Below are 12,653 nucleotides of genomic sequence, written 5' to 3'. Positions count from 1 at the left end.
CTTTTATTTTCCTCTCCCACTCCTAGCTTGAATTTAAGTTTGAATGTGGTATGTTTTGTGGGTATGGAGTGACCAGCCAGCCCGGTTTGTTGGGGACTGAGCAGTTTCCCAGAATGTGGGAGTTTCAGTGCAAAAACCAGGAAAATACAGGACAAACCAGGACAAGTGGGTCATCCTATGTGTGTAAGTAATGGGAGGTCCCTGAGTAATAGATTTAACCAGGTTTGCACTTTTCTTTCTTAACACAATGATATACTAATCCCATGTCTACTGTAATCAGGATTGAAGGGGACTTCAAGGAGAATTGGCTAAATAAGGCAGCAGGGTGATATGGTGGAGAGACCAGGCCTCGGAATTTCACTTCTGGCTTTACCTCTTTTGCTTGATGTTCTCAAACAAGATGCTTAATAGTAGATGCTTCATAAATTGTAGTTATTATTGTTACAAGGTACATGTCTTAATGGACCAGGGTCAAAATTGATCAGCTGTCTCTGTATTCTTGGTTCAGCTCCAGAGGATGTTGGAGCCAGAGTCTAGGAGAATGATGGGGTGGACCTCAGGGCAGTCTAAGTTTTAGCCAGGTGATCTGGGAGGCCCATCCCATGCACTCCAGTAGCAGTCTGGCATACCCTTCTCAGGGCGCTGCTCCTACTGCACTGTAATGATCCTTTAGGTCTCCCCCTCTGTGGTGTTGGGGGGAGCTCCTCAAGGAAAGGCACTTGTATTATTCATCTCCAAGCTCCCTAAAAGTTAGCACAGGGCCTGGCATCACAGTAGGTACTGCATAATGTGGATGGATGGGTGAGTGGATAGATGGATGGATGGATGGATGTTTGGATGGATGCATAGATGGATGGGTGGATGGATGGATGGATGGATGGGTGGGTGGGTGTATGGGTGGGTGGGTGGATGGGTGGGTGGGTGGATGGATGGATGGATGGATGGATGGGTGAGTGGATGGATGGATGGATGGATGGATGGATGTTTGGATGGATGCATAGATGGATGGGTGGATGGATGGATGGATGGGAGGGTGGGTGAATGGGTGGATGGATGGATGGGTGGGTGGTGGATGGATGAGTGGGTGGTTGGATGGTTGGATATATGGATGGATAGATGAAGGGGTAGATGGATGGATGGGTGGATGGGTGGATAGATGGGTGCCCTCAGTGGGCCAGTGTCTTGCAATTCTTTCTTTTCCTATGGAATAAAAATGGAATTAATGGGTATGGAGGTGCTTTGACAAGGGAAGCACTTTGTGAGCATCCCTGTAGTGACATTTTTTAGGTCTCTGATTTTCTCTTAGCAGCCTCACCAGGTGCTCACAGCATGGGAATGGGGTTCATAGCACTGCTCTAAATTCATGTACAGAGTCCAGCAGGCTTGCAGTTTTCAAGATCACTAATGTCCTTCCTCTCACCTGCATTGCTTGATGATTTCTGTCAAGCACATTTTCTGTGGGCATACAAATGTGGTGTTGTCACAGGAAGCCTAGCTGCTGAAGTTTTCCTGCACAACTGGAGCACGTTTTCTGGAGTCTACCTGAGATGAACATCTTGCACTTTTTCTAGTTTTTTTGAGCATCTCCATGTTTCCTTTTTTCTTTCATAGGCTAAAGTGGCCAGTTTAACGTATTAGCCAAATTATTGAAATAAGGTTTTTTTTAAAATGTGTATGTTTAAGTTGTGCCTCATTAGAAATTTGGCTGTTGGATATTCATTATTAACCAAGTTGACGATTCTTCCAATGTTGTCCTAATGTACCCCAGTGATGCCACGATTTCTAGAACTTCTGTTTGTTTCTTAGTGCTGTGGCTAACAGTTAATAATCATTTGAACAGGCTAAGGTAGGGCCTTTGGTTAGAACTATTCTTATCCACACCCTGAGTTCACCAGACCATTGTCAGCTTTTCACTTGGTTGGTGTTGGGTAGAAACAACCATGATTTGATTTAACTTCATTTGTAAAAAATTTAAACTGTCCTGAGAAAATTACAGCTCTGTGGAATTCTTTTTGAGGGTTGTAGAAAGCTGGTTTAATTGTGAAAGAAGATGAGATAAAATAAATAATGCTAAATTCAAAGTCTCTTCATAATCCATTTTGTATTCATTTTCCCTGAATAATTGGAAGAGACAGAAACCATGACATTCCAATCTCACTTTTTATGAACACCAAAGAAAAATACTCTTTGATGTACAAATTCATGGAAAAACCAATGCCTGTCAAGTAATAAAAACTGGGGCATGCTGAGTAGGCCTCTGCTAGAAATAAGACATCTCAAAGGGCAACACAGGCAAATCCTCAGCCTCGGCCTCTTAGACTAAAGTGAGAAGAGTCATAAGGCCGTGTCTGGAGGCAAGCTTACTAGTGAAGATTCCCCAGGGATGGGAGTTTTGCTCTTAAGGTTAAAAAAAGGACAGAGGACACCCCCCCCACCCGCTAATTCCCCCCAGTCCCACACATGAGCTACCATATTTGCGTGAATAATGCCCCGGATTGTTGGACTTCACATATTTTCTGGATTGCAAACACTCAGAAGACTTTAGCCTTTTTGCCCACAGCAAACAGACAGTTCCATTAAAAAGGCCTTATTACTGTAGAAATCCATCCTTGGCATGTTTGCCACAATTGACTCCATGATGATTTGGCTTTCTTTTTCACCTTGAATTTGCTTTCTGCTCGTAGAAGATCCTCCCTTAATCACAGAATGTTGACAGAACAGCCTGAGGGTTTGTTTACTATCTGGGCCCCACCATTTGTAATTAGTCTGCTCCATAGTGCCTTTTAAAGAAAGTAAAAGTTTGTTTTTGTCTTCCCACCAGACTGTTAAACACAGAATTATGTCTCGTATACAGTCACATTTTGAGTTGCTTGTGGTACAAGATACAATTGACTTCCACATAAAAGCAAGAATGACATGTCTGCCATCAAGTAGGAGGCCAGCGTAGCCTCTTCCCATTGGTGTCAAAAGCCAGTTGATAGACTAAGTCTGGTGTCTGGCCACAAAGTCTTACATGTCATGGTTGCATGTAATTAGTTAAACTGCATGGAACTTAGTAGAAGCTTCAAAAGACTGAATGAATATCCTCCATTTCTCTCTATAGTTCATCAAAAAACCAAAACCTCATTTTACAAGCAAAGCCGGGCCTTTGATTTTCATATGGTTTCTCTGAAATCCAGAAATTTGGATAAAGTAGTGTTAAGACCAAGCCAAAACTTAACCAAAGCAGCCGTCGCCTTGCCAAGTATGCTCACAGCCTCACCGTGTCCCAGCGTGACACGTGGACCTCTCCTGCTCAGCCCAAGGGAGGCGTCTGCTGGGGAGGTCAGACCTCGGGGCCTGTGGATTCTTCAACCCCAGGCTCCTTCTCAAAGTCAAGGCCCATTGGCTGCCATTTCAGATGCTAAACAAAACAGAAACGTGCTCCTGTGTCATTCCCATGTACAGTGGCAGGAGGAAACATGCATGCCATTTGTTCGTGGACAGAGGAGAAGAGTTTAAGTGAAACATTAAATAGTTAAATTAAATATGGGGCCTTGGTAAAATAATTAATAAGAACCTACTGTATAGCACAGGGAACTCTACTCGATACTCCGTAATGACCTATATGAGAAAAGAATCTAAAAAAGAGTAGACATAAGTATAACTGATTCACTTTGCTGTACAGCAGAAACTAACACATTGTAAATCAACTATACTCCAATAAAAATTAATTTTAAAAAAATATGGGGCCTTGGTATAAATAAAAATACAAATGGGAATACTTGTTTGACATGGAAAATAAAAATGGCCTCTCTCATGTACTAATAGCCGCAAATACTTTTTCAGGGCCCACAGCCTGTCACCTACAGATCACCAAGCAGCTTTCTACCTGGCTCTGCAGCTTGCCATCTCCAGACAGGTCAGTCCTCCAATGTTCCCACACTTGGTGCCTGTTCTGTCTTGATACAGTTTGAGGGAGTAGCTGACCTGCTTTCCTTCACCTGAGGCCGACCTGGAGCCAGGGACTCTCAGAGGACACTGCCTCCTCGCAGCGGAGACCCTGGTGTTTCGGTCAATTGGAGCATCAGCTGTGAAGACGCAAGGCAGGCAGGCTCTGCTTTTGGAGATTAAATCCGCACATCTGGAGGGCCCCACCTGGGGTCGGATGGCAACAGGGGATGCAGCCCATGGTGTATACCCTGACCGAGGAGTCCTCAGAGAGCCTTTGTCCCTTGCTAACAGAGCCCAGTGGTGAGCTGCATGGTGGGGATTTAGTCGCTGCTGGGGCCTGGTCGTCATAAGGGTATCGGTGATTGACAGGAAGATGCCAGTGGGTGTAGACAAAAGAGACCAGTTCCTTTCAAATACGTAGAAGATATGGACAGTTACACACAGTGGCTCCTCGAAATAGGGGACTCGACAGTATTCTCCTTGCTGGAGGGGCAAGCTTTGTTGGTCTTCATCTTCCCAGTGGTAGCTTCCAGAAGCTGCCTTTGCCATTCTCATACCCTCCCGTCCCCTCCCAGCTGTTCTGGAGCCTCTGGCCCCAGGTCTGCCTGCCCACCACGTGCAAGACACTGGTGGTAACCCCAGCATATTCCTAAGTGCTGACTGGAGAGTGAATCGAAGGTCAGTTCCCCAGACATGCCATTCCCCTGGCAGGCCTGGGCTGTCCGCATGTATCTGACTTCCCGGAGGCCAGGGAATGGTGCCGAGAAGCGGCTCCCCTTGGCGACCTGGGGACCAAGGAAACCAAGAGAGCTCATCTGTAAAGGTCCTCTCACCTGGCATTGTGTGGCTCACAGCTGGCCTGATCACGAGCTGCTGCGGAGACAGCTGTGGGCTGGTGACCGACCGTCCGGTCTCTCTCCTCCTCCAGGAGCTCCGCTCGCCTCCTCCTTGAAGCCCCCTTCCCATAGCAGGCTGCTCCTCTCCTTCCTCTTGCCCAGCTCTCTTGTTCAGTATCTTTCTCACTAGACCTTAGGTTCCCTGAGGGCAGGAACCCACGTCTGTCATCATTGCTTTGCCCTGGCAGCGGGGACACTGCCTGACACGTGGTAGGCCCTCACTAATACTCATTGAATGAAGGAACCAGCTTCGAATTCCTTCAAGTCAGCCTAGCCCTTAAGGACCTCACTTTGCACCCTGTATCAGTTTTTCCCTGATTACGCTAGTCATCCCTAAAAACGGATATCATGAGTGTACCTGCCTTTTGACCCTCCCAGAATACCAGTGCTGTTCACACAGCAGGCTGTCCCCCTGGGGAGGGGAGCAGTAGATGGAACCTTCTGGGTGCAGCAGCAGCCTTAGTGAAGTGGCGTGTAGGGCCGGATGATCTCTTCCCGCTGTGATGAGCTGTGATTCTACGGCTCAAAACAGAAAGCCTCTGTAACCAGCATTTTAAACTTACATCCATCAAAAATGGTATTTCGGAGAGGAAAACGAATAGATTTGGTAAAGACAGAAGTCACGGTTTCCTACTAAGGAGTGAGGTTACTGAGGGTTTGGGAAGAAGCAGGAGAGCTGAGAAGAGGTCCAGCCAGGGCCCGGAGTTGGAAGGGAGACAGAAAGGAGTCCCTGGGGCGACCGTGAAACAATGCCTCAGTCTTGAGCCTGTTTCGAAATCCAGCTTCAGGTTCTAATTCTCCCTAGGTACTGTTAAACCTGCACAGAATCTCGGGTGTTCAGATACCCATTATGTATGCATTTTATCCACCCTTGTGCTTGGATGATTTTGAAGAAAGTCTTGAAGAGCTGTTGGATTTTGAAGATTAAGGTTGTATCTGGTCCTACTTAAATTTGGATACACCTGCTCTGTATGTGGCATTGCAGTTTGTTTCTTGGGTGGAGTTCCTTTGGATTGTAGTTTGGAAAGGTGTGGGGTTGGTTAGTTTGTTTGCATAGTTCCTTGATGTCTAACGGAGATGCAGGACAAAGGGACTTGAAAAGAATCACAGGTGTCTGATCCTCTGGAAAGCTCTGTTTAAGGTTCTGAAACTTATCAAGCACTTTAATTTCAGTACTACTTAAAAAATCAGAACAGTTCAGCTAAGTCAGTTTCATTCCAATAAAAACTGCTGGCAGTTTGTTATGTGTCCCCATTTAGAGTGAAATTATCTTGGGCATAATCGAAAGTAAATCAGTTTTGTGGAAAAAGAGACAAATTATTTAGGGAGAAGTAAACGATTTGGTATTGGCAGTTATACTGAGAAACAGAGTCTCTTGTATCACTTCGTTAGTCATACTGTTGCTTGAAGGGGACCTCTGTTTTTGTGTTTGTGGTTAATATCCTGGGGCTGCCATGAAGATGGCTTAAAATCTGAGTGTGGCACATGGTGAAACAACTCCTGATATTTACAGAGAATCAGATACTGAAATGGTGGCTGTGTGTGTGTGTGTGTGTGTGTGTGTGTGTGTGTGTTTAAAAATTCTTTCTGGTTTTGTTTTAAACCAGATACCAGAGGCTCTGGGGTATGTCCGCCAAGCTCTTCAACTTCAAGGCGATGATGCCAATTCCCTGCACCTCCTTGCCCTCCTGTTGTCAGCACAAAAGCATTACCATGATGCTCTGAATATCATTGACATGGCCCTGAGTGAATATCCAGAAAATTTTATGTAAGTGATACTGGACTTGGTTTTTCCTTATACAGAAGGTATTGAATTACTTCTTCTCCCAATCTATCTAAGTCCTTCATGCACATCCTGGTGGTAAATAGTACAGAATCCCCTTTACTCTTGTTTTTTCATGATATTTAGAAACAAACGTAGTCTGGCAGGTCAACCTGAGTTGAAGTACTTTATCCATTCTTTCCCAATGTGTACCTTTGAGGCATACAAGATGATTTTAAATGCATTACGGATGAACATTTTTATTTTAATAGTTATGCATTTTTAAACGTACATTAGAGAAAATACAGCTGCCTATCAAAGTATGATTTCATAGAAATTATTGCTCAGAGGCAGACTAAGAATTTTTAAATGAGTTGTTTTAAAGTGAATTTAAAGGGAAATATTAATATACATGGATATGGCAAAAGCTATGCTGAACAAACTCCAATGACTGAAATTTGGGAAACGTTGCTTTATAGCTTGTTTGTCCCACATTACATAAAGGACGCCCATTAGTTCCAGGTGATTACTATATTTTAGGCAACTTTGATCTGGATACCTGACCTCTTTGTGTCTTAGGTTTATTCTCTAGGAAATGGAATTCCTTAAATCAATCAGCAGTATTTGTTCGTAACCTAAGAATTGTCATTACAAACTGCCATGTGCTGGAATTGTCTGCTTATTCACCTCTTCCCTCTGAATCCCTGAATCCGGGCCTGTTGATTAGGCTTTGTTGAGAAGGACATTGTCTTTTGGGCTACTCATTTTATCCTCAGTGGAGTAGCCTAGTAACCAGTACACAGAGGCCAGAAACAGTAAACAGTCCTGCAGGCTGGCAGGTTCTCATTGTCTAAGTGGCGGGGTCAGCAGTAGGCGGGGGCGGCCTGGGGCAGGGGGAGAAGGGAAGGCGGGCTCTCTCCACTTCCAGAAATAATGCAAATTTTAAGTGGATCGGCCTTGGCTTTATTTCTCTGCCTCATCACCTCACTGTGGTTTTAATCAGTGTGTCTCAGCAAACTCCCCTCGGAAAATTGGTTCACACATTTCCATTACAAACATTTCTTTGTCTTCAAGTGAAAAGGGCACTTCTTTTCTCCCCATCGAGAAAATTCTCATTATAATCCAGGAAACCTCTGACTAGAGATTTCTCTTGTAGGTTCAGCTATTTATGCAGAGTGAATTAAAGAGCTTTGCCGCTTGCTCACGGAATACATCTCAAAATGCCCACGGAGTACATTTCTGGATTTTATCCAGAGCTGGTTAGCCCGTGGAACCGTCAAGTGGTTAAAGCACTTTCAAAAATACTCGGCCCTTTACCCCTCAGTAAAGTAGAGCCTGATGCAACTGAATTCAGTTTCTCTCATCAATACTCTTGTAAAGTGGCTGCTCCTGCCTCCCAAGCCCAGCACCTTCATTGGATGTTTGTTAGATGTTAGATGTTGGATTCCAGCACGTGGCTCTTGCGTAGACAGCCTGGGGTGTCATCTGAGAGGAGAGGAGGCTTATTAAACTAACAGCCACACCGCACAGTAAGCAGTAAACAGTGGTGGCTAATATGGTAATGCCTCCAAGTGACAGCAGCTGACAGCCTTTTCAAGTAGTAGAAGTAAGGAACAGCAGTAGAGGTATTTGAGGAATGCGAGCCTGTTATTTTAATGTTAAGCTGTAAGCTCAAAAAAGCAAAGCATATGGCAGCAGGGCTGAGAGCCTCTGATGACTTGCTTGCTTTTTAAATATTTGTATTTCTTCCTTTGTGATGGGAAACTTCTTCCTCCCAAGAATACTTTATTAAAAGTTGGGGCCAGATATAGTCAGCGGGTCCCATGGTTTCTTCCCAACCTGGCTAAAACATTTCAACACCAACCTAAACAAGATTACGTGGGCACCTGTCCCAACTGCCATGTAGCATTATCCGTATGTTTGTGACAAGCTTGTCTCCAGCAGAGCTGCAGACTCTCGGAAGCCTGGGATGTCCTCGTGTCTCTCGTGTCCCAGCAACCATAACCTACCACAGACTGAGTATGTAGTGGATATTCCCTCGGCCCCTGCCCTCTGCTAGGGTCAGGCCTGTCCGACCGTTGAACCAAGAAGTGATTTCACTGGCCTCTTAGCCTGATGCGGAGAATTACAGAGCTTTTTGGCCTCCGTTAAATTTATTCAAGATACTTAAGCACCATCTTTTATCACTTCATGGTGACAGTAAGGACGGGTAACCCTGGAGAGACCAGCTGCTCCCCCAGGGGCAGTGAGCTGTCCTGGCCAGTGCATTGAAAGCATTCATACATGGTGATCACTCAGTAATTGAGAGGCATTCATATTAATATTATTACTACTGATACAGTATCTTCAAATGTAATATTTTAGAATCCTTTAAGAAGATTAAATATTGAGTAGAAGCAAAAGACTATTTATTAAATCTATTTAAAATAATAATACAACTAACCTATGTATACCCGCTTCTTAACTTAAGAAAAAGAACATTAATGTTGCCTGTGAATTTCCTGTGCACTCCTGCTGTCCTATTCCCTGACCTCTCCCCGCACAGGTTAACCACCATCCCGAATTCTAAAAAAAGTTTTTAATGATCTCCTTACACCACTCGCTTTCATTGCTTAACATTGTGTTCCTGAGGGCCATCCTTCTTGCATACAACAGCAATTTATTCATTTATACTGACGAATAGTACTTTATTGTATAAATATACCAAGATTTCTTTTTCTAGTTTACCGTAAGCGGATATGTGGGTTGTTTTCAGTTTTCAGCTGTTACACGAATGATGCTGCTGTAAATTCCTTGCACAGTCCTCCTGGTGCCCGTGTGCAAGCATGTCGTCAGGTAGACACCTAGGAGCGGAATTGTTGAGTCATAGGATGCGTGTATCTTCAGTTTTACCAAATAATTCCAAGCTGTTTTCCATAGTGGTTGTGTCCGTTTACATCTCCAGCAGCAGTGCCCAAGGGCCCATGCAACTCCAGACACCAACACTTGGTGCCCTCAGACTTGTTGGTTGCTGGTTAATGGTATCACACTGTGAGTTTAAGTTGCATGTCCTCATTATTAATGAGGTTGAACACCTTTTTCATGTGTCTATTGGTCATTTAGCTTTTCTCTTTTATGAAGCACATATAGAAGTCTTTCTTCTTTTCTAATCGGGTTGTCCATTTCATACTAATTTGTAAGATTTCTTTATGTTATGATTAAAAATGCTTTTGTTGGTTATGTGTTGTAAAAATCTTCTCCCAATCTGTGTCTTGTCTTTACTTTCTCTTAATGATATCTTTTGATGAACAGAAGTTCTTAATTTTAAAGTATAGTTGAATGTATCAATCATATCCATGGATAGAGACCATGGATATGATTGATATGATTTAAGAGACCTTTCCTAACTTATCATCTCAAGCTCTCTCATGTTATCTTTCATCCTTGAAGCTAGGAGTCCATCTGGCATTGACTGTTTTATGTATGTGAGGTGTAAGGGACCCAGGGTAATTTTTTCCCATGTGGATACCCAATTGTCCAGCAACATGTATTGAAAAGATTCCTTTTGCGGTTTCTCCCCAGAGCCACTTTTGTCTTAAACCAAATGTCCATCTGTGTGAGGAGCTGCTTGTGAGCTTTCCACTTGGTTCCATTGGTTCAGGGTGCCCATCTCTGTGTGATTGCCGCTCTGTCGTCATTCTTACATCTTTATTATACATGAGGTCAGTCCACCCCTGTAACTTGGTCCTCAGGGATATCCTGGCTGCCCTCAGGCCTTTGAGCCTTCATATAAATTTTCAAATTGGCTTTTCATGTTCCACCGAAAACATCCATTGAGATTTTGATTGGAATTACATTTAATCTAATAGCTTAGTTTGGGGGAAATTAGATATCTCTAATTATTTAGGCCTTTAGAAAATACTTTTTAAATGAAGCTTTATAATTTTCTTTATAAAGATTTTGCTGATGTTTACTAGGTTTATTCCTAGTTACCTGAAAAAAATTCCATGCTTTTCTATTTAAACCTCTATTTAAGAGTTTAGGGAAATTTCCTTCTTCCGAGAAGGCTTGCTAAGAGTTTTTATTTTCATCATGAATTGATATTGAATTTTGTCAAATGCTTTTTCAGTATTTATTGAGATGATTATATGATTTTACTCCTTTAATCTGTGAATGTTATATTAATTGATATTTTTAAATGTTAAATTAACCTTGCATTCTTGGAATAAGCCCAACATGATCATGATCTATTAGTTTTTTAATGGATTCAATTTACTAGTTTTTTAAAGAACATTTACATTTATGTTCATGTGTGAAATAACTTGTAATTTTCCTTTCTCATTATATCCTTGTCAGGTTTTGGCATCAAGGTTAGGCCGGCCTCATAAAATGAGTTGGAGTAGTTCTTTTTTGTGTGTTTTGGAATCTTTGTGTAAGATTTGAATTATTTGTTCCTAGAATAATAAGTTTGAGTAGAATTTGCCTATAAAACCATCTGGGACTGGTCTTTTTTCCATGGAAGGACTTCTGATGCTTTTTAAAAATGATTATAGTGTATTCAGGTTTTTCTACTTCTTATTTTATTAAGCTATGTTTAATATACTATATATATTTTAAGAATTTGCCCATTTAATCTAAGTTCTAAATTTTATTGCCATAGAGTAGTTTATAATGTTTTTAAATTATTTATTGTCATACAGCATCTGTGGTTAAGTCTTTTTCATTCCTCATGCTGTTTAATGTGCCTTTTTTTTTGTCTTGAACAGTCTTGCCAGAAAACTGTCTGAAACATTGATCTTTTCAAAGAACCTTTAGTTTTTTTTATCATCTCAACCGTATATTTACTTTCTCTTTTATGAATTTCTGTCCTTCTATTATTTCTTTTCTCCTATTTTCTTAGACTTTGTTCTGTTTTGTTTTAGTTGGCTTTCCTTCTTAATTTTTTAAGTTGGATGTTTAGTTCATTAGTATTTTGCCTTTCTTATTTTCTGACATAAGCATTTAAGATAAAATATTCCGCTATGTACTGCTTTAACTATAAACCACAAGTTTCAATATGTGAAATTTTTGTTATTGTTTAGTTCTAAATATTTTTAAATTTCCATTATTATTTTTTGATGAATTAATTATTTTAGAACTGTATTTTATAATTTAAAAATATATGGGTTTTTTTAAACTTATCTTTTGTCAATGGGCTTTTAACTTCATTGAATTGTGTTCAGAGACTATAATCAATATAAGTTTGAAATTTGTTGAGACTTGTTTTATGGCCCAGCATGTGGTCACTACTTATAAATATTTCACGTGTGCTTAAAAAGAATGTTTCCTGCATTTGGGGGTAAATTTTTTTATATTTTATTACGTTAAGCTATCAACTGTGCTTTTCAGATCTTTTTTTTCTTCTTCTTTTTTTTTTTCTACTTAATGTCTCAGTTTCTGAGCAGAGGTATATTGAAACTACCTCTGATGGGTAGATTGATTGTCCTGTTTTACCCATAGTTAAAGCAATTTTTGCTTTATATATTTTAAAAGCTGTGCTATTAGGTACATTTAAATTTAGAATTGCTATGTCTTCCTAGTAAATTCAACCTTTTATCAATATGTAAGTAGTTGCATATGTAGTTTCAGCATTTTGCCTGAAAGTCTCTTTTGTATGATGGACACATACCTACACATACAAATAGCCATGTATATGTGTACATATACGTGTATACACACATACTGTGTGTGTGTGTGCTTGGAATATCTTTTTCCATTCTTTGAACTTTTTATATTCTTATATTTTAGATTCACTCTTGTATTCATTAAATATAGCTGTTTTTTTTTTTTTAACTCAGGCTGACAGTCGATCTGGAACATTTAGTTCATTTCCATTTATTGTAAATAGCGACATATTTGTATTAGTGTCTCCCACTTCATTTGTGTTTTCTATTTGTCCTGCTCTCTTTTCATATCTTATCCTCTCCTTTCCTATTTTAAATAATTATGTTTTATTACATATTTTTCCTTTACTAATTTGGAAAAGAAACATTCTATTTTGGTTGTTGTTGTTTAGTGATTACCCTAGAAATTTTAGTAAGGGT

General features: G+C 41.1%; 1 protein-coding gene across 8 annotated transcripts in view; it reads left to right on the top strand.

Annotated features, from left to right (window-relative positions):
* The window catches only part of TTC7B (tetratricopeptide repeat domain 7B), a 240,435-nt gene that overhangs the window by 146,278 nt on the left and 81,504 nt on the right, over window positions 1–12,653 (top strand). For all 8 annotated transcript variants that reach the window (XM_036842602.1, XM_036842601.1, XM_036842604.1 and 5 more), the window contains 2 exons: window positions 3,829–3,901; window positions 6,437–6,597. In XM_036842602.1, the coding sequence (XP_036698497.1) occupies window positions 3,829–3,901; window positions 6,437–6,597 (234 nt within the window). The remainder of the gene's footprint in view (window positions 1–3,828; window positions 3,902–6,436; window positions 6,598–12,653) is intronic.

This window comes from Balaenoptera musculus, chromosome 2 (assembly GCF_009873245.2).
Source record: "Balaenoptera musculus isolate JJ_BM4_2016_0621 chromosome 2, mBalMus1.pri.v3, whole genome shotgun sequence".
In the NCBI taxonomy this organism is placed as follows: Eukaryota; Metazoa; Chordata; class Mammalia; order Artiodactyla; family Balaenopteridae; genus Balaenoptera; species Balaenoptera musculus.
This window is presented reverse-complemented; position numbering and strand designations above follow the sequence as displayed.